Consider the following 22,559-nt stretch of genomic DNA (forward strand, 5'->3'; position numbering starts at 1 on the left):
CCGCGCAAAGCGGGACATCTGGTCACCCTAGATGGCAGTAATGAAGTGATCTTAATCTAGATCAACCCAGTCTCACGGCATTTCGTGTTATTAGTCACGAAATTAATGTAATCTATTGATTCGTGTTCACCAACACGATTTTCACCTTTTTTTCGTGTCACACAGAACGATTTTAAATGCAATGTATTTCTATTGGTAGTATGTTTCGTGCCTGCAACACGTCTTTTTGTCCGGTCGGGTCTTGGAAGACCAGAAGCTGTGTGGTTCATAAAAACATGTTCTTACTCAATATCTTACCCTAAGCCTAACCCTATCCCTTTTATTTTAAGTTGTATAATGTCTGAGTTTTCTTGCCGTCAGTGAGGAAAAGAAATGTCTCAGAGCCTCAGAATACTGACATCTGTATTTTATGTCATCTTTTTTTCCTTCTAATTTGTTATTATTTGGTGCAGGCACGAAACATACTACCAATATAAATACATTGCTTCTAAAATCGTTCTGTGTCAGAATACTTAAATCTGTATTTTTAAAAATCTTTTTTTCCTTCTAATTTGTTATTATTTACATTGCTTTTAAAATCGTTCTGTGTGACACGAAAAAAATGGCGAAATCGTGTTGGTGAACACAAATCAATAGATTAATTTCGTGACTATAACACGAAATGCCGTGAGACTGTGTTAACTACATCACTTTGTACAATTGAAGAGTCTCAATTTCACATTCAGATGAGATGTGACCCTAAATAGTCCTGTGTATGTAGCTTTACTGGCTAACTTTGGTGTCAGTTTGCAGAAAAAATTGAGTTATTTGGTTTAATTTCTATGAGGAAGACTTGTTTTAGCATTTAGCATGCTATACGTGTATTAAACAAAGGATTGTCTGCAACAGGTATGTAAAAAATATTTGATATACTTCAGCTCTTTGGTTTTAAGGCACAGAGGCAACAACTACCGTCTCTTTTGTGTTGTTTGAATTCTACAACATGTAAACATAGATATTTGGATATTTGGATATTTTTTGCATTTACTGTCATAATCTCCGTTTGGAGCGGAGAGGTTTTGGACGTCACAATTTCACATTCAGATGAGATGTGACTCTAAATGTGTGCAGTGTTACTTACTAATGTGGGTGTCAGTTTGCAGAAAATAGTTTAATATCCATGAGGAAGACTTGTTTCAGCATTCAGCATGCTAAAGGTGTATTAAATAAAGGATTGTCTGCAATGGTATGTAAAAAAACAAGTGATATACTTCAGCTCTTTGGTTTTAAGGCACAGAGGCAACAACTACCTTATATTTTGTGTTGTTTGAATTCTACAACATGTAAACATAGATATTTGGATATTTGGACGTCTTTTAGCATTTACTGTCATGATCTCCGTTTGCAGCCGAGAGGTTTTGGACGTAGTGGACGGCGTCTTCGATGGTGTAGAAGATCACCGTTTCCTCTCCTCCATCACTCTCTGTTTTGGGGTAGTAGCCCCCTCTCTGCAGTGAGTCCAGCACTGAGGTGTTGCACTGGGCCAGGACCACTTTGACCCCCAGCTCTGCGTAATCTTTGCGGACTTCTTTCAGCGCGTTCACTCCGGCTGTGTCCAGAAAGGAAATGGAGCTGCCGTCGATCACCACGCTGCGTAAGGATTTGTTCTCCATTAACGTCACTCCGGCTTCCTCCTCTTTAAGATAAGATGAGATAAGATGAGATAAGATGAGATAAGATGAGATAAGATGGAAATGTATTAATCCCCGTGAGAAAATTCAGTAGTTTCAACAGCAACAGCGTGAGAATGAAAAACAGGACAGCACAGGTTCACACAGATTAGAGATGAATAAAATCAAAGACACAAATTAAATTATAATCAGTTAAAGGTCCCCTATTATCCTGTTTCTCATCAATATACTACAGGTCTCAGATATATACAGAGCCTGTCTCTGATTGGCTGAAACACCAAACAGATCATTGCAGCATTACCCATAATCCCCTCTGTTTCAGCCCTGTTTCCAAAGTGCTGATTCTCTGTCTGTTACTTTAGATGAAAATAAGGAGCCCCTCCCCACGCCCCTCTGAGAGATATTTGGTTACAAAGAACTCAATGGTGCTCTAGGAGGAGATTCAGGTGATAAGGGGGGGGGGGGGTTACCTTGGTTGCTGATTGGCTAATGGTTACACAAGACAACACATCGTTATGACATCATAAAGTGTCCAAAATCTGATCAGCTCATTTTCAGACAGGTTTTTATAGAAATGGATCAGGACAAAAAGAGAGAGAATCTTTGTTCCTGAAACTTTCAGAGTCTCTTTCCACAGAGGGGACACATGGTGATGAAGAAGAGACATGAAGAAGAGGGGACACATGTTGATGTAGAAGAGACATGAAGAAGAGGGGACACATGTTGATGAAGAAGAGACATGAAGAAGAGGGGACAAATGTTGATGTAGAAGAGACATGAAGAAGAGGGGACACATGTTGATGTAGAAGAGACATGAAGAAGAGGGGACACATGTTGATGTAGAAGAGACATGAAGAAGAGGGGACACATGTTGATGTAGAAGAGACATGAAGAAGAGGGGACACATGGTGATGTAGAAGAGACATGAAGAAGAGGGGACACATGGTGATGTAGAAGAGACATGAAGAAGAGGGGACACATGTTGATGTAGAAGAGACATGAAGAAGAGGGGACACATGTTGATGTAGAAGAGACATGAAGAAGAGGGGACACATGTTGATGTAGAAGAGACATGAAGAAGAGGGGACACATGTTGATGTAGAAGAGACATGAAGAAGAGGGGACACATGTTGATGTAGAAGAGACATGAAGACGAGGGGACACATGTTGATGAAGAAGAGACATGAAGAAGAGGGGACACATGGTGATGTAGAAGAGACATGAAGAAGAGGGGACACATGGTGATGTAGAAGAGACATGAAGAAGAGGGGACACATGTTGATGTAGAAGAGACATGAAGAAGAGGGGACACATGGTGATGTAGAAGAGACATGAAGAAGAGGGGACACATGTTGATGTAGAAGAGACATGAAGAAGAGGGGACACATGTTGATGAAGAAGAGACATGAAGAAGAGGGGACACATGTTGATGAAGAAGAGACATGAAGAAGAGGGGACACATGTTGATGAAGAAGAGACATGAAGAAGAGGGGACACATGGTGATGTAGAAGAGACATGAAGAAGAGGGGACACATGTTGATGTAGAAGAGACATGAAGAAGAGGGGACACATGTTGATGAAGAAGAGACATGAAGAAGAGGGGACACATGTTGATGTAGAAGAGACATGAAGAAGAGGGGACACATGTTGATGTAGAAGAGACATGAAGAAGAGGGGACACATGTTGATGTAGAAGAGACGTGAAGAAGAGGGGACACATGTTGATGAAGAAGAGACATGAAGAAGAGGGGACACATGTTGATGAAGAGGAGACATGAAGAAGAGGGGACACATGTTGATGAAGAAGAGACATGAAGAAGAGGGGACACATGTTGATGTAGAAGAGACATGAAGAAGAGGGGACACATGTTGATGTAGAAGAGACATGAAGAAGAGGGGACACATGTTGATGTAGAAGAGACATGAAGAAGAGGGGACACATGTTGATGAAGAAGAGACATGAAGAAGAGGGGACACATGTTGATTAAAATGAACATATATACATATTTGGATCATATATACATGTAAGATATTAAATATATTTGTTATTATGTATTAGATGTATTTTTTATTTCGATATTAGATATATTTACCGTGCGTTGGCTTCACATCCGGGACGTCCTGCTGCTTCTCCTTCTTATTCTTGAACTTCATCACCCTGGATTTCTCTTTCAGAGGATCCAGCCCTGCACTTTTGTACAAAGATTTCTTAAACAAGCTCTGGTTAGCGTAGTATATCGGGGCGTCGTATCTAAACACAGCGACTCCGGGGTGAGTTTGAAGGCCGCGGTACGACGAAACATCCTCGTAATATTCCCGGTTCGATGCCCGGCCGAGTTTCAGGACTTTTGCCTGTTGAGTTCTGGCCAAAACACACAGAGCCGACACCAGAACGCCCACCAGGAGACCCAGCTCGGTGTTCACCAGAGCAGACGTGGCCATGGTGATCAGCCAGATGGAGGTGTCCACGCGGTTAACTCTCCACATGCTGGGGATGTCCAGGAACTTCCTTAAAGCACCGCGAAGATTCACCAGGATGATGACGGCTAACACACATCTGAGAGGGAGGAGGAGGCAAGGAGACACACAGGAAGGTTAGAGAATCACTGAATCATGAAGGGACAAGATCTCAATAGCCGCTTTCACACCAAGTACTTTGCCGTACTTAGTGCCAAGCACTTTGTACCCCCATGGAACTAAGTACAGATCGCGTTCACACCGGAATAAGTTCCCTGAGGGAAGATTAGGCAAATGAAGCCGCTGACGTCACTTCTTCTTCTTCTGCTTTGGGTTTACTGGCAGGCCGCAAACCACTTCACGGCGTATACTGCCACCCGAAGTCCCCGGGCCGGAAGTCCCCGGAGTTGGGGACTGGCTTCAGTAGAAGCTGCTGGGACTCCCAGCAGCTTCTACTGAAGCCTTCAGAGTAAATCGTCAGAACGCCGACACCTCCTCATCTCCACCGCTCCCATGTTTTATTTTGTGTTGCCATAAGTTATTCTCTCTCCGTTGGTGCGCGGGGCTAATGCTAATGCTAATAATGCTAATGCCAGCAAATACAATGGCGGCTTCACAAAACTTTTCAGAGTTTTACGGGGCGTGGTTTGCAATTCGCCCAGCCAATAGAAATTGGTACTTTTTTCTCCCCAGGATAGTCCCACCTCTCTAGCAGGGACTGAAAATGGGGGTAAACGTTCCCGGCACTAAGTTCTCTTTTTGGTGTGAACGCAAAATTCCAGGCACTATCGGAACTAAACGGGAAAAGTACTCCAGTGTGAACGCGCCTAAGTCAAAACATCTTATTTTGAGTTATATCTCAGATGAAACTTTGTTTTTTTCACATATTTATTAGAAAATCACCAACTAGCCTCAGAAAACATTTTAGAGATGTGGGTACGGAGGAAAAGAGAGAGGGTTTTATTTCCTGACACACCGGGGACACATAGTGATGTAGAAAAGACATTAAAACATGCATTTAGCATGATAGGGGTCATTTAACGTTTCCAATAAGGAACCTTGACCCGTTGACTTCTGTTAGCTTTAAGGTTTTGCATTTTGCAATAACTAGTGTTGACAGTTCTGCTGTTTAAGTGGCCGTGTCAGACCTGACCTTTACCTCACCGACCTCTATTAAGCTTACCATTGATAAAAAGATGCTAAATTGGCTGTAAATAGAAAGGCTGTATGTTTCCATCATGTCTTTTCAGACGTGTGAGACCAGGCGTGTGAAAGATAGAACATTCTGAACTTTTGACCTATGCGCACTATGCATTTTAGATGGGGCAATAAAAGCGTAAAAGTTCGAGCCACAATTCTGAAAAGGCGCTTGTGGTTTTTGACACCTTGAGAGCGGTTACAGCGGGTACGAAGACAATGAGGCACAGGATGCAGGCGGCCTACATAAAAGACTTGAACCAACTTCCTGGGCCAGCGAACCATAGAGATGAGCTGTCCTTATTGTCTCTGTTAATAAATGAAGTCTCTGTTAATAAATGAAGTCTCTGTTAATAAATGAAGTCTCTGTTAATAAATTAATGTATAAAGTTTGCCCTAATTACCTATTTCTTTATGGTTGAATGCACTTATCGTAAGTCACTAATAAAAGCGTCAGCAAAACGAAATGTAATGTACTCTGAATAACACCAAAGCTTCCCATGATGTAATTGTCCTGATATCCAAGTCTTTTATCATGTTTAACAGTTCATGTTTTAACCAGAAATGTGGGCTTTTTTTTTAGGGAATGCGTCTCTACCCTGGCATTTTAAACTTTAGGCGACTTGGTTAGTGTCCAACTATGAAGGGAATGTTTTAGATCCTGGAGTAGCAGGCGAAACGAGCGAAAAGCTACACAAATAAAACGAGGGGTAAAGAGATGGATAAGCAGAGATGTTAAAGTACACACATCCTTTACTCAAGTAGAAGTACAGATACTCGTGTTTAAAAATACTCTGGTGAAAGTAGAAGTACTGACTAAACTTCTTTACTCAAGTCAAAGTAAAGAGGGCTTTGAAATGTACTTCAGTAAAAAGTACCCATAACTAGCAGCTGTTTTAAAGAGTACCTGACCTCCCTTTATATTAATAGAACAATAATGTCATTGTTAGCTAATGAATGTTTCCATGCTGAACAACGGCAACATGACAACGTTTTCATTGGTCCCTCTTCTTTAGAGAAGACCAGGAAATGATGGATACACGGATCGTGTTCAAATCAATAGGCACGCAATGACTCTAAATAATAATGATCACGCCACCAAACACACATTCAAACTAAAGGAACCAGCCTGTTTGGGAAATGTGAGAAGTAGAAAGTACAGGTATTTGTGTTCAACATGTAAGAAGTAGAAAGTACAGGTATTTGAGTTCAACATGTAAGAAGTAGAAAGTTCAGGTATTTGTGTTCAACATGTAAGAAGTAGAAAGTTCAGGTATTTGTGTTCAACATGTAAGAAGTAGAAAGTACAGGTATTTGTGTTCAACATGTGAGAAGTAGAAAGTACAGGTATTTGGGTTCAACATGTAAGAAGTAGAAAGTACAGGTATTTGGGTTCAACATGTAAGAAGTAGAAAGTACAGGTATTTGGGTTCAACATGTAAGAAGTAGAAAGTACAGGTATTTGTGTTCAACATGTAAGAAGTAGAAAGTACAGGTATTTGTGTTCAACATGTAAGAAGTAGAAAGTACAGGTATTTGTGTTCAACATGTAAGAAGTAGAAAGTACAGGTATTTGGGTTCAACATGTAAGAAGTAGAAAGTACAGGTATTTGTGTTCAACATGTAAGAAGTAGAAAGTACAGGTATTTGAGTTCAACATGTAAGAAGTAGAAAGTACAGGTATTTGTGTTCAACATGTAAGAAGTAGAAAGTACAGGTATTTGAGTTCAACATGTAAGAAGTAGAAAGTACAGGTATTTGGGTTCAACATGTAAGAAGTAGAAAGTACAGGTATTTGGGTTCAACATGTAAGAAGTAGAAAGTACAGGTATTTGTGTTCAAAGTGTAAGAAGTAGAAAGTACAGGTATTTGTGTTCAACATGTAAGAAGTAGAAAGTACAGGTATTTGGGTTCAAAATGTAAGAAGTGGCGTGTGGCGCAGTGGAATTGTGCGTTGGTGTTGGGATCAAGGGAGCACAGGTTCAAACCCCACTGCAGTTAGCATGTCGTTGTGTCCCTGAGACACTTCACCCCAAATTGCTCCAGTGGGGATTGCCCACAGTATTGAGTATGGAAGTCGCTTTGGATAAAAGCATCTAACAAGTAACATGTAATGTATTGTAAAAAAGTCAAAGTAAAAAGTTGTCAGAAAAATAAGTAGTGGAGTAAAGTATTGATACCAGAAAAATGTACTTAAGTACAGTAACAAAGTATTAGTACTCCAATACTTCCCACCTCTGTGAATAATAAACAATGATAAAACATAGCCGTGATTAAGGCTCAAAGCAGTCTCAGAGCAACACGGTGAAAGTGTTGTTAAAGCTTCTATAATGTCAGCATTAACCCTGAACCACAGGTTATCTGAATGTATCCAAGCCTACCCTTTAAACTGTTTTATGGTAAAGCAGATAAGAACAAAGCAAATGAAAGTTCCACTGCTCCCATTATCTAGAAAAACAACAACCTTGAACCAACTGCAACAAGGAAGTAGAAAGATATATGGACCTGTGGATAGAAATCTAACGTGCACGGCTCTCAGATGGTGATTTATGCTCTATAACCATGGTTCTCTTCAAACAGCATTTAACAGATTACAGATAAGTACTGTGTCTGGTGGAAAGATCTTACTATGGCTTGGAAAAACAGCCTGACTGTTAAAGGGCTAAATTGGACAAGCAGACACACCTGAACTGCTCAACCTTTGATAAACGTATTTCATAGGTTCAATAATATGCAATGGTAGTGTTAGTAATGTAAAAAGCCCCATCAAGAAGCACATGTTAATGTCAATAATATCCTGCTTTAAATGGTGTTAAAAGAAACCTATTTATCGTCCTGAGCATCTGTATATTTTTCTTACTCTCTAATGCTAGTTTATTTATATTTATATTTCTAGATGTTTTTATTTTAGAATTGTTTATTTCTACTCTTTTCATTTGTTATTATGTGCAATGCCTTGTTTTGTTTTATGCTGCTGCAACAAAAACATGTTTTTCCCAATTTGGGATCAATAAAGTACGTCTTATCTTATCTTATTTTATAACCCTGCTGGTTGTCTTTCCATTATTCATACAATTCATCACAATTATTACATGGCTTAGTTGAATACTCGATTCTGATTGGTCAATTCAGAACACGTGACACGTTGTTAATCCAGAACTTATTGACCGTTGTTAAGGACTTATTGACCGTTGTTAAGGACGCTCACATCTGCAGAAAGAAGTCCGGTCGATTTAACTGTATACAGTTTGGGCGAAAAGCAAACTGTATGCAGTTTGCTTTTCTAACTGACAAGACAAGAGCGACAAGAAAACAGCGGAGAAGTAACGGGGCAGAAACCCTCCTTTTTACGCAGCGGTCCAGACATAGACATCAAACGGCGACACATATTCAGTGTGCAGTTCTTTTGGCATTAGGGCAGGGATATCTAGATACTTTCCAAGGTTTGACATAATGAATTGTGCTACTTTTAAAGCAAGCAGCGATGTTTTCAAATCTGTAATCAAAAAGCTCCTCAAAAACGCTATCGAAGCAGTTCCTGCCGTTGCTACGTTAGTTCAAACGGTAACAACGGACTATTTTTCTTAGCGGATGCTTGTCATTTTAAATAAATAATAGCGTACTATTTTTTAAATCAATAAAAACATTCTCTAAATCTATAAAAGTATTTCAATTAATATTGGGAGTCATATCGTTACTTTGTTGAGAATGTGGCCGTGTAATAAGCGGATAATGTGCAGTGTCATTATGGGGAAAATAACACTCGACAGGCTGATCAGGAGCCCGACGCGAAGCGGAGTGATCTGGATCTGCATGAAGGGTGTTCTTTTCCCCATAATGACCATTCTGATTTGTCAATTTGGACAGTCCAGAGGTGGTTATTCTACGCTATAACAGACCGTTGCTAAGTAGAACAGACCGTTGCTAAGGAGGATCAAGGGACTATGTGCAGTCATATCAATCCGCGGAAAGAAGTCCGGTCAATTTAAAGTCAGCGGTGGACAACAGACATTAGTTTTCAGCCATCAGAAAACAACGTGGAATACTTTTAGAATATTATTTTTATATTTGACACAAACACAAACGGGAACCGCAGAAGAAGACGGACAGGAAGTAAACACTAACAGAAACACAGTATGGGCTCTTGCAGTGTTTAAAGACTGGTTCATGGAAAATAAAATGTAAACTCTCTCTCTTTTTGTCCTGATCCATTTCTATAAAAACCTGTCTGAAAATGAGCTGATCAGATTTTGGCCACTTTATGATGTCATAACGATGTGTTGTCTTGTGTAACCATCAGCCAATCAGCAACCAAGGTAACCCCCCCCCCCCCCCCCCCACCTTATCACCTGAATCTCCTCCTAGAGCACCATTGAGTTCTTTGTAACCAAATCTCTCTCAGAGGGGCGTGGGGAGGGGCTCCTTATTTTCATCTAAAGTAACAGACAGAGAATCAGCACTTTGGAAACAGGGCTGAAACAGAGGGGATTATGGGATGCTGCAATGATCTGTTTGGTGTTCCAGCCAATCAGAGACAGGCTCTGGATATATCTGAGACCTGTGATATATTGATGAGAAACAGTATAATAGGGGACCTTTAACTGATCATATGCTTACTTCTGCAGGGAGTAGAAGAGCGGTGCGATGACCAGCAGCACCAGCAGGAGGACGAGAGCACTGATGATCCCTGAGATCTGCGTCTGGCATCCGGTCGACTCCTTCACCAGCGTCTTCGTCAGCGCTGCGCTGGTGGTGAAACAGCGGAAGAACGACGGCAGGATGTTGCAGAAACCAATGGCGTACATCTCCTGGTTGGCGTCCACCGTGTAGCCGTGCTTCTTGGCGAACATCTCGGACAGAGAGACGGTGATGGCGAATCCAACGATGGCGATGGAGAAAGCATCGACGGCGACATTTGGGATCAGAGACCAAAGAGGCATCTGAGGAGGGAGGAAACCAGTGGGGATCGTACCAGCAACACCAGAACCTGTCAGGGATCAGATGGTACACTCACAACATTAGAGAATGAGACAAAGAGGAATCAATAAAACACAGAGACGGTTAAAGTTAGTGTGAAGTATTGGAGTACAAATACTTCGTTACTGCACTTCAGTACATTTTTCTGGTATCAGTACTTTACTCCACTACTTATTTTTCTGACGACTTTTTACTTTGACTTCTTACATTTCGAAAACAAATACCTGTACTTTCTACTTCTTACATATTGAACCCAAATACCTGTACTGTCTACTTCTTACATGTTGAACCCAAATACCTGTACTTTCTACTTCTTACATGTTGAACACAAATACCTGTACTTTCTACTTCTTACATGTTGAACTCAAATACCTGTACTTTCTACTTCTCACATGTTGAACACAAATACCTGTACTTTCTACTTCTTACATGTTGAACTCAAATACCTGTACTTTCTACTTCTTACATTTTGAACCCAAATACCTGTACTTTCTACTTCTAACATGTTGAACACAAATACCTGTACTTTCTACTTCTTACATTTTGAACCCAAATACCTGTACTTTCTACTTCTTACATGTTGAACACAAATACCTGTACTTTCTACTTCTTACATTTTGAACACAAATACCTGTACTTTCTACTTCTTACATGTTGAACACAAATACCTGTACTTTCTACTTCTTACATGTTGAACACAAATACCTGTACTTTCTACTTCTTACATGTTGAAAACAAATACCTGTACTTTCTACTTCTTACATGTTGAACTCAAATACCTGTACTTTCTACTTCTCACATGTTGAACACAAATACCTGTACTTTCTACTTCTTACATTTCGAAAACAAATACCTGTACTTTCTACTTCTTACATATTGAACCCAAATACCTGTACTTTCTACTTCTTACATGTTGAACACAAATACCTGTACTTTCTACTTCTTACATGTTGAACTCAAATACCTGTACTTTCTACTTCTCACATGTTGAACACAAATACCTGTACTTTCTACTTCTTACATTTTGAACACAAATACCTGTACTTTCTACTTCTTACATGTTGAACTCAAATACCTGTACTTTCTACTTCTTACATTTTGAACCCAAATACCTGTACTTTCTACTTCTTACACTTTGAACCCAAATACCTGTACTTTCTACTTCTTACATGTTGAACACGAATACCTGTACTTTCTACTTCTTACATGTTGAACACAAATACCTGTACTTTCTACTTCTTACATGTTGAACACAAATACCTGTACTTTCTACTTCTTACATGTTGAACACAAATACCTGTACTTTCTACTTCTTACATGTTGAACACAAATACCTGTACTTTCTACTTCTTACATGTTGAACTCAAATACCTGTACTTTCTACTTCTTACATTTTGAACACAAATACCTGTACTTTCTACTTCTTACATTTTGAACACAAATACCTGTACTTTCTACTTCTTACTCTTTGAACACAAGTACCTGTACTTTCTACTTCTTACATTTTGAACACAAATACCTGTACTTTCTACTTCTTACATGTTGAACTCAAATACCTGTACTTTCTACTTCTTACATTTTGAACACAAATACCTGTACTTTCTACTTCTTACATTTTGAACACAAGTACCTGTACTTTCTACTTCTTACACTTTGAACACAAATACCTGTACTTTCTACTTCTTACATGTTGAACACAAATACCTGTACTTTCTACTTCTTACATGTTGAACACAAATACCTGTACTTTCTACTTCTCACATGTTGAACACAAATACCTGTACTTTCTACTTCTTACATTTTGAACACAAATACCTGTACTTTCTACTTCTTACATTTTGAACACAAATACCTGTACTTTCTACTTCTTACATGTTGAACACAAATACCTGTACTTTCTACTTCTCACATGTTGAACACAAATACCTGTACTTTCTACTTCTTACATGTTGAACACAAATACCTGTACTTTCTACTTCTTACATGTTGAACACAAATACCTGTACTTTCTACTTCTCACATGTTGAACCCAAATACCTGTACTTTCTACTTCTTCCATGTTGAACACAAATACTTGTACTTTCTACTTCTTACATGTTGAACCCAAATACCTGTACTTTCTACTTCTCACATTTTCCAAACAGGCTGGTTCCTTTAGTTTGAATGTGTGTTTGGTGGCGTGATCATTATTATTTAGAGTCATTGCGTGCCTATTGATCTGAACACGATCCGTGTATCCATCATTTCCTGGTCTTCTCTAAAGAAGAGGGACCAATGAAAACGTTGTCATGTTGCCGTTGTTCAGCATGGAAACATTCATTAGCTAACAATGACATTATTGTTCTATTAATATAAAGGGAGGTCAGGTACTCTTTAAAACAGCTGCTAGCTATGGGTACTTTTTACTGAAGTACATTTCAAAGCCCTCTTTACTTTGACTTGAGTAAAGAAGTTTAGTCAGTACTTCTACTTTCACCAGAGTATTTTTAAACACGAGTATCTGTACTTCTACTTGAGTGAAGGATGTGTGATCGTAGAAATAGATGGGCCTTTTTCCAGAAACTAAATAGCATGGCTTAAAACACATGATAATATAAAACAGATTCTACAAACCGTAGTCGGTGTTGAAGTTTCCAAAATGAGAAGCCAGCGTCGCTATCACCACCACGAAGAGCTCGAAGGGGATGGGAGCCTGGGTGAGGAGAAAGAAAAGGAGAATAAGATAAGATAAGATGGACCTTTATTAATCCCTGTGGGGAAATTCAGTAGTTTAAACAGCAACTGGGTAAAATTGAAAAACAGGACAGCACAGATTCACATAGATTAATACAATCAAAGATAACCATTTTAAATGAGAAAATAACTATAAAATAAGAAAGGAATTGAAATGGACATATACATTCAGTTGAGATCATATAAGCTTTCCAGTAGGTAGTAACTTATTGTATTTAAAGGTCTCCTATCATGCTATTTTTAGGCATATATTATGGGTCTCAGACATATACAAATATATAAAAAACATGTCTCTGAAACAGTATGGAGATCAAACTCTTTCTCTCTCTCAGGTTTACCACAAGGTGAGTTCCTTTTGATTTCCTGCTTCTTCACACAGACTCTCTCCAGTACAGGTTAGCTCTGAGTGTTAGCCATGCTAATGTAAACACAGACCATATTACTTCCAGAACACGTCTCATAGTTTCTGACAGCAACGTTTCTGATTGGCCCGTGGGTGTAAAGCCCGCCCACATTTTAGAAATGTCGTCATGACGCAGCCAATCTGGATCAGCTCCGTTTTTAGAGATGTGGGTACGGAGGAAAAGAGAGAGGGGTTTATTTCCTGACACTTTTGGCGCATTTCCACTACACGGCCCCGCTCGGTATGGCTAGGCCTCGTTAGGACTGGCTCACTTTATGGCGCATTTCCATTACAGTTTAGGAACTGGGGTAGTATCTATAGTAACGCAGTGTAGGCGGAGCCGTGACGTCATCTTCAATGAGAACCCCAGAAAAACAACACAGCCGTTAGCTGTTAGCACTCAGAGCTCACAGCTCCTCATATCTGTTCAGAAACTAGACAAAAGTTAAACAAGTACAAACCACAGACTGCCTGTGTCATGGTGAATACAGTCGCTGCTTTATTTATGTCTGTATAGGCCGTTGTTGTGAGTGTGGACGGTCGGAGCATATATTGCGTTAGCTTAGCCGATCTCCATTTAGAAAACACGCATTTTAAAAGGTTTTTCGCCTGCCGTCTGTCTGCAGACTTGTCAAAGCATTAATTCCTGGTTTTTACTAACCGGTATCAGTATGTTGTTACTTCGGCATCATTTTGAAACGTGTATTACAATTAAATCACGGTCAAATATGTCCATCTTGTTGTAGTTGTAGCCCCCTTGCCAGCGATGCTCTCTCTAGTTTAGCATACTCAGCCCGACTCAGCCTCGTTGTCTCTGGCCCTAGACCCACGATTTTATGAGGCCAGAAAAACTGTGAATTAGGACCCGCCGGCCGGTACTAGGCCAAGTGGAAACGCAACCAAAGACGGGCCGCTGACGTCACAGCCCTCTTAAACCGTGCTCCGCGCTGTAGTGGAAACGCGCCATTTGTGAGTCTCCTGACACACCGGGGACACACCGGGGACACACCGGGGACACACCGGGGACACACCGGGGACACACCGGGGACACACCGGGGACACATGGTGATGTAGAGAAGACATCAGAAAGTGCATTTTGCATAATAGGAGACCTTTAAGGCAGTAAAATAATTTGTTTATTTGCTTCTTGACAAAGGTTAAGGGTGAAATGTTTGACAAGAAATGCTTTTATTTTGAAGAGCAAGTATGTGTCCTGCTCCTTCTCTTTCCTGTTATGTTTTGAAATGAATACGAGTATGTCGAGTGCATTTTCCCCGTCTTCTAGCGTTCTTGTTGGAAACTGTTTAATTAATATAAAGTAAATACGTTCAGTTTGGACGAGACTCGCTTTGTTCTTCATTCGGAGCTTCTATGACACATCAGGAAGAGGGGTGAAGATGATGGGAGGCTGGAACAAACCATTCCCTCCAGCACTTTGCTCCGTAACGGCCAATGGGACAGAGTTGGACCCAGATACCCTGAACAAGACAAGCCTGTTGCTCTCCTGGCTCCAGAAAGTTAGAACAAGCTCCCCATTGATATCAGGCGACTGCAGACTGAATGCCTACCTGTTTAGCTTCTGCTGTGGAAACCCCCCAACAATGCATCAGTTTGGCTTATTTGAAGCGAATATACCTGCAAGCTGTTTGTGTCTTTGTGGTTTATTTCACTCATTTTCACTAGTCGCTATGGATTAAAGCATCAGCTAAATGAATGTAAATTAAAAACGTTAATTAAAGGTGGGGTAGGTACGTTTGAGAAACCGGCTCGAGATACACTTGTTGTTATATTCCATGGAATGCTCTTAACATCCCGATAGCAATGAATATCTGAAGTGCTTTGACAAAAAATCCATAAAAGAATATCATCTGTGGAAGCTGTAGTACTGTAAAAAGCACGACCAATCATCTGAGCCGGCCCGGCTAAAATAACTGGATGGCCTACCTGCCTGTCAGCCTTCCATCTGTGCACAAACTTATCTCGTGCCCTCATTGGTCATGTGCGCGTTCGTGTGTGTTGGAGGAGGGGCTCTGTGAGGAAGTGGCAGATTTTCTCCGGTTGTGTATTTTCAAATTCTAGCGATCTCGAGCCGGTTTCTCAAACTTACCTACCCTACCTTTAATTGTCCTTTCTAGGCCATCTTGTGCTCAGACTTGTTCTTCTCAGTTGAATGTTATTCCTGGTTTAGCTCAGTTTTGCTTTGACAATTATACCAAAACTATTAGCATGCCAAAATAAGATTAAGCCCAAAATATAGCTGAGACTGAGATGTTTTTGGAGTCCGATCGCAGTCATTGGCAGGTTCTTACACCTTCTTTAACCAAAGTAAACAACTACCTAACCCAGACTACTCTTATCTTAATCTAAACATAGAGAGAGAGTTTCAAATATGTTAATAAGATATTTTAATCTGAATTAGATGCACTTTAAATGTAAAGGACTGTTTAGGCAAGAAGGCGGACCCAAGAGCAGTACAAAATATGAAATCAAGTAGTCTTAACCAATAGCAAGCTTCAATTGAGCAAAAAGCTGACTATAATCTTGGTCAACAAGGACTAACCCGGTCTGTTTACCTTCAGCTTGGCTTTGAAGCGGTCGTTGAGCTCCTTGGTCGGTAACAGGATCATCAAACACACCAGACTGGTCACCAGGTCGCAGGCGTTGGTGTTCTGCAGGTTGGAGAGCACGCTGTACCACGTTTTGAAGAGAGTGAACCAGCCCTGAGGACGAGGGATCTTCAGACCCAGAAGGTATTTGAACTGGGAGGTGAGGATGGTCAGAGACGCTCCGGTAGCAAAGCCACTGAGCAGAGAGTCTGAGAGGTAGACGGAGACGAAGCCCACCTGGAAAATACCCATCAGCACCTGGGAGAAGAGAGCAGGAATAAGAGGGAGGGGTCAAGATTTAAGACTTTTATTGTCATTTATATATAGCTACAGTGTAGTTAGTTAGACTTTAGGGTAATTTCACTCTGTAACGAAACCTTCCTAAGCAAAATTGGCCATTCGTCCAAAACCTAGATCTGTTTTTCCCTGAGTCACCAGATTGTCAGTTCTTGAAAATATTAGGGCTGTACCCGAATATCCGAATATTCGGTCGTTGGCCTGCTATTCGGTTTTCAATTTCGTTATTCGGATATTCGTTTTTTTTCTTTTTGTCCTAAATGTATGCTATCAATAAAGGCGCATTGCCACATTCTTATACTGTATTTATACTTTTTAATTGCACTGTTAAAATGCGGAAATATATACATTCTCAGCTTGGGCGCCTGACATCGCTATCACTCACAGCGCCACGAACGTCACGCTTCACTTCGCTTCACACACCTGAAAACAAAATGCTGAAGACTTCAGCTGTGTGGGACCATTTTAAATCTGACGACGATAAGACGAAGGCATTGTGCCAAATATGCAATATGAAACTGGCCTACCACGGTGGCACAACAACTATGAAAAGTCACCTGAATGCTGTAAGTAGTAGCTTAGCTTAGCTGTTGTCCAGTTGCCATGATGAAGCTGATAGAAACGTGCACGCGCGCCGAATATTCGCTGCTGGCCATTTTTTATTGGCCCTCAACTAATTCAAAAAGTATATTGAAATATGGCCCAGAAATTAGCCTTGTGCTTGTTTTATATTGTACTTCTTAAATATACATGTACAAATATATTGCACAGTATTCATGTTTTCATAAAAAAAAAAAAAAAAATGTCTAACAAATCTAAGTTGATGAGAAAAAGCCCAATAACTTATTTACATAACAAGCTTCCTATTTCCTCTTATTATAAGCAATCTAAGGCTTCCATTTTAAGGAATGAACTGCCAACATAATAAATTAAACCGTATGGAGAGCTGTGATTTAAGTGTCAAGCATACTTTACCTACATTTCATTGATGTTGCCAACTTATAACTGAACTTATGAGGCGATAAACCTCTCGTGAGCGGCCCAGCCCTTCATATATTTTTCTGTATGTGGCCCTCGGAGAAAAAAGTTTGGACCCCCCTTTGTGTTTACTCGAGTGACTCAAACTACTACTCAAGGGCGAGGCTTATCTCCATTTGCTTTAGATACCAACATTTCATCAGCCACGGCCAAAATAAACACCACTGCTGCTTTGAGCACGCTGTGAACAGTCGGGGTAAAATCAAACGCCATTGTGTCTGGGTTCATAACACAGGATTTCACAAGCTCTATTTATTGTCTTTAGAAAGTCGGCTGATGCAATCTTGTTTCGTACAGTAGTACGAACCCACAATTTAACATTTAGATTTTTGTTGGCAAAAACAGTATTAAAAGAATGCCGAAATACCTACATAATGATACCTAATGATGCCTCATGATGCTTTGTCTGGTCTTTAGTTTGAATGTGTGTCTGGTGGCGTGATCATTATTATTTAGAGTCATTGCGTGCCTATTGATTTGAACACGATCCGTGTATCCATCATTTCCTGGTCTTCTCTAAAGAAGAGGGACCAATGAAAACGTTGTCATGTTGCCGTTGTTCAGCATGGAAACATTCATTAGCTAACAATGACATTATTGTTCTATTAATATAAAGGGAGGTCAGGTACTCTTTAAAACAGCTGCTAGTTATGGGTACTTTTTACTGAAGTACATTTCAAAGCCCATACTTCTTTACTTTTACTTGAGTAAAGAAGTTTAGCCAGTACTTCTACTTTTACCAGAGTATTTTTAAACGAGTATCTGTACTTCTACTTGAGTAAAGGATGTGTGTACTTGTGCCTCTCTGGAAGCAGCGTTACCTGATAAACTCCAGCTGTGAAAGTAACTGTTGCTCCGACGGTGATAGCATAGCAGCTTCTGTCACAATCCATCCCAAAGCTGCTATTTCCCAGCAGGATGGAGCTATCGTTGCTACTTAAGATGCTGTTTTCTGGGAGGTATCCAGCCAACGCTAACTCCCTATCAACGACTTGACCCACGAGCAAACACAGGACCCCGAAGATCCCCACCGAAATGTGTCTGGAAGTGCCTAAAAGTGCGTAGATGATGGAGGCGAAAAAGGACGTATAGAGACCATATATGGGGTCCTGACTGGCCAATAGGGAGTAAGCTATGGACTGAGGGACCAATAGGATTCCTACAATAAGTCCAGACATGAGATCGCCCAGAATCCATTCTTTCAGCTGGTAGCGAGGCAGCCATTTTACAATCGGGACGAAACCAAGTATTTTGGATTTAGCTTTCTTTGGAGTGCACGAGCAGTTCTTTTTGAGCCGGTTTGACACGGCGGTTTGCCAGCTTTTGGGTTCTTCCTGGACTCTCTGGAGAATGAGAGGATGCTGCTGATCGCTCTCAGCTCCATCTTCTGCTGTCGGACAGAAGTCATCAGCATCTGTCATGATCAAGCCCTTATCTGTGGGATTTAAAGGAGAGAGAAGTTCCGTTTAGCATTTTGTAGAAAGATAGCAGCTCAAGGGTTTCCTCCACAAAAAGCAATGGGATTTCCCAATAAGATTACTCTTTACTGCAGAAAATAAGCACATGTTTATGATGATAATCACCACATTAACACCACTTTATGATTTCTGAAGTAAGAAGCTAATGTTGGGCTATAAAGGAACTACAGCACGGTCACATGACTTCACGTCACCACCGCTAAGCTAAAGGTGGCTAATGTTGGGCTATAAAGGAACTACAGCACGGTCACATGACTTCACGTCACCACTGCTAAGCTAAAGGAGGCTAATGTTGGGCTATAAAGGAACTACAGCACGGTCACATGACTTCACGTCACCACCGCTAAGCTAAAGGTGGCTAATGTTGGGCTATAAAGGAACTACAGCACGGTCACATGACTTCACGTCACCACCGCTAAGCTAAAGGTGGCTAATGTTGGGCTATAAAGGAACTACAGCACGGTCACATGACTTCACGTCACCACCGCTAAGCTAAAGGAGGCTAATGTTGGCCGTGATGACGTTTAGTCGTCTCATTTAGACACTTGTTAGCAACCGCAGTTTTTTAATTCGCCAGTGGGGTATTTACTGACATATCTTATGTCGTAGAACAAAACGTTCAAATATCTCTCTTCATTTCAGGCTTTTTAACCACAAACACACTAAAAATACCATTGACTTCCAGACAAGGGAACTGGAAGTGCTAAAAATGCTGGGTCTTTTCTGGGTTTTAGGACTCAATATGGTAAATCTAATTTTCTGAGCTGATATTTGCAGGACTTTAACAGCAAATAGATCTATACATCTCTTAACATGTGCAATAAAACCACGTATGACAATTCACATTCAGAGTGAGGTGGAAGGTGAGCAGGAGCAGATATCAGATGTCGGGTCATTGGGTGTCGGCATATTTCTGACATTTAGCTGAGGCAGAGAAATTCTCCTTCCTCTTGAAGTTGCATCACAATAGAGATATGACACTTTCCCTCATTCATACACTCCAGTTTACCCATTAATGTGACCCCTTAGACTGAATAATAACTGATAATCACCAGCACTGATATCTTCCAAACCAAGGGCAACGTTAACAACCCAGGAAATATGATAGGTGACTATCTCTGCACAGTCTTTACAAACAGAGGTCAAAAGGCTTGAGATACTTGTGACTATTGTGAATTTACCATTTAATGTTCTCATATGTTAAAAAGGGAATGTATGTAGTTAGCTTTGTTTTCAGCAGGTAAACAATTCGTTTTAGGACTAGTTTCCTGCTGTTTAAACAACATTAAAAGGACAATATTAACATGTAAGTGTTGGAGGAAGTATTCAGGTCCTTTACTCTGAAGTACTCTTACCATGTGGTCAAAATAAGTAAAAATACTGCATTGAAAACTAAATGTAATCTAGTGAGTAAAAATATAAAAATGTACCTAAATAATTAAATGTAAAAGTACATAAAACAGAAAAGTTTAAAATAAAAAACAAAATAAATAATGTATATTAAAAAATATTAAAATATATATTGATATAGTACAAAATAAAAAAAACACCCAAAAATATGTTCTAAATCAGGGGTGTCAAACTCAAGGCCAGCGACTTCATTTTATCTGGCCCCGCAAGAGCTTGCAAAGAATATAATACGTTTATTATACGGTTACATGCTACTTTACAGAATATCTATATATGTTCATTTTAATTTGTTTCTTATTTTATAGTTATTTCTTTTTTTATCTTTGATTTATCCTTAATTTTATTTATCTGTGTGAATCTGTGCTGTTTTTCACTCTCACCCTGTTGCTGTTAAACTACTGAATTTCCCCACGGGGATTAATAAAGGTCCATCTTATCTTATTTTACAGAAGCACGTTGTACATAAACTACATGTCCCACAATGCATCTCATTTTGTGACATGGCACTGAAGAGACTTGTAATTATTTGCCCTAGACTTCTGCTTTCAGACGTAGTTAATTATGAAGTTATTACCCTATCCAATAATAATCCAATGCAGAGGCAATAATATAATACATTATTTCATATATATTATGTATTTATATACGTGTATTTATATAGTTACAACCGGCCCTTTGAGCGCAACCATAATGCTAATGTAGCCCACGATGAAATTGAGTTTGACACCCCTGTTCTAAATAAATCAAAACTAAAATGTGTACAAAAAAGTGCCAATTAATTATCTTTCAATCTGTTAATTGATTAATCGTCCTGTTCTTGAATAAAGAGCTGGCTTCATTAACAAAAAAATCATACTTTTTAATGGAAAAATCTGAATTATTACCTAGTAAACTTTGTAGTGGAGTAGCTGGGTAGAAGTATAAAGGGGAATTTAAGATTAAATACTTGAGTAAAGTTCCTCAAATATGCAGTACTACTACTCTGTTTCATTAAACCACTTCTACTTTTACTCAAGTACAATATCTGAGTACTTCTACTTTTACTCAAGTACAAGACCTGAGTACTTCTACTTTTACTCAAGTACAAGATCTGAGTACTTCTACTTTTACTCAAGTACAAGATGAGAGTACTTCTTCACCTCTGAAAACAGGAACCCCTGCTGAGAAGACACGTGGCACTTTCTCAAAATAATAACGTTAATAGGATTACAGTGACGTTACGACTAGTAGTGTGTAGTGGTGTTAATGGGATTACTGAGTATATACAGGGTATTTAAATGCAGCTGTATTAGGGAAGCGTAGATGCAAAAGTCAGAGATGTTATTAAGTGTTTACTAACTAGTTAAAACACGGCTGTTATAGTAGTTACTTTGTAAAATATATCTATAAATCGCCGGTTGTTTCCGACGTTTCCTTATGAATGAATGGACACCTTTGTAAACAAGTTTTCAACGTGGACACCGGTCTGAAACCAGAGCCAACCAAAGTGAATATAACATGACATTCTGCTCTTTTTCTAAAAACAACAATAGTAACTATTTAAAAGTGTTGGTGTGTGAAGTTACTGACCTGAGCTCCAGTCAGTGAGCGGCGGTTTATTAGGTCGTGATCAGGTTCAGGTCAGGGATGTCTTCTCACAGCCGAGAATCATTCCGCCTCAAATTCATCCTACACCGGAGCGCCGTGCGTCATGACGTCATGGAACCTCACGTGACCCGCTGAGACAGAGATAGTCTATTTGAGAAGATGCATCACTTTGAAGCAAAAACATAATAAATAAAATATATTGAATATTAACATAATTATAATAATAGGTAATAAATACCAAGTAAAACATACATCTGTGAAAAACACTTAAAACAAATATAGGTCAATAAACACAGGACTGAATAAAACATTAAAATAATTAGAATAATAATTAAAAAATTACATTAAAATAAGAATGAAAAAAATAATACAATTATAATAAATACAATTAAATTACAAGCCACATTTAAAAGGGTGGGTCTTCAGTCTTGAGGCTCCTAAAACTCTGAACTGTCATTCAATACGTAGCTGTCCTCCCATTTCCATCTGAAGCTCCAATTACTCATAAAACTCCTGTTACAGTTGGTGTGGGGGTTTCCAGCGCTCGCTCTGCTTCTCACCTCTCTGAACACGCCCTCTCTGATTGACACCTTGCAAGTTAAACCAGCTGCTCAACACTGAGGGGTTTGTTTTAGTGCTTCACAGCTGCTGGGACTTCTGGTCTTGCTGTGTGTTATTCTGCCTCTCAGATTCCTTCAGGAGTTT

The 22,559-nt window shown here is 39.7% G+C and overlaps 1 protein-coding gene across 1 annotated transcript; it reads right to left on the bottom strand.

Annotated features, from left to right (window-relative positions):
* Positions 1-1,110: 1,110 nt before the first annotated feature.
* On the bottom strand, positions 1,111-21,923 carry slc26a2 (solute carrier family 26 member 2). Its single transcript, XM_034135411.1, has 7 exons — positions 21,837-21,923; positions 18,201-18,814; positions 16,012-16,302; positions 12,916-12,994; positions 9,943-10,312; positions 3,765-4,228; positions 1,111-1,675 (listed from the first exon to the last, which is right to left on the bottom strand). The coding sequence occupies exons 2-7, from the start codon at positions 18,798-18,800 to the stop codon at positions 1,356-1,358; spliced, it is 2,124 nt and encodes a 707-aa protein (XP_033991302.1). The 5' UTR covers positions 18,801-18,814; positions 21,837-21,923; the 3' UTR covers positions 1,111-1,355.
* Positions 21,924-22,559: the final 636 nt, after the last annotated feature.

The sequence above is a fragment of the Trematomus bernacchii genome, unplaced genomic scaffold (genome assembly GCF_902827165.1).
Source record: "Trematomus bernacchii unplaced genomic scaffold, fTreBer1.1, whole genome shotgun sequence".
NCBI lineage: Eukaryota > Metazoa > Chordata > Actinopteri > Perciformes > Nototheniidae > Trematomus > Trematomus bernacchii.

Bases quoted from the DNA above. Each gene is read 5' to 3' on its own strand.
- slc26a2 (XM_034135411.1), bottom strand. From the start codon at position 18,800: ATGACAGATGCTGATGACTTCTGTCCGACAGCAGAAGATGGAGCTGAG. The intron at 16,303-18,200 runs GTAACGCTGCTT...CTCTTCTCCCAG, and splicing joins TCACAGCTGGAGTTTATCAG to GTGCTGATGGGTATTTTCCA. The intron at 1,676-3,764 runs GTAAATATATCT...CTTATCTTAAAG, and splicing joins GGATGTGAAGCCAACGCACG to AGGAGGAAGCCGGAGTGACG.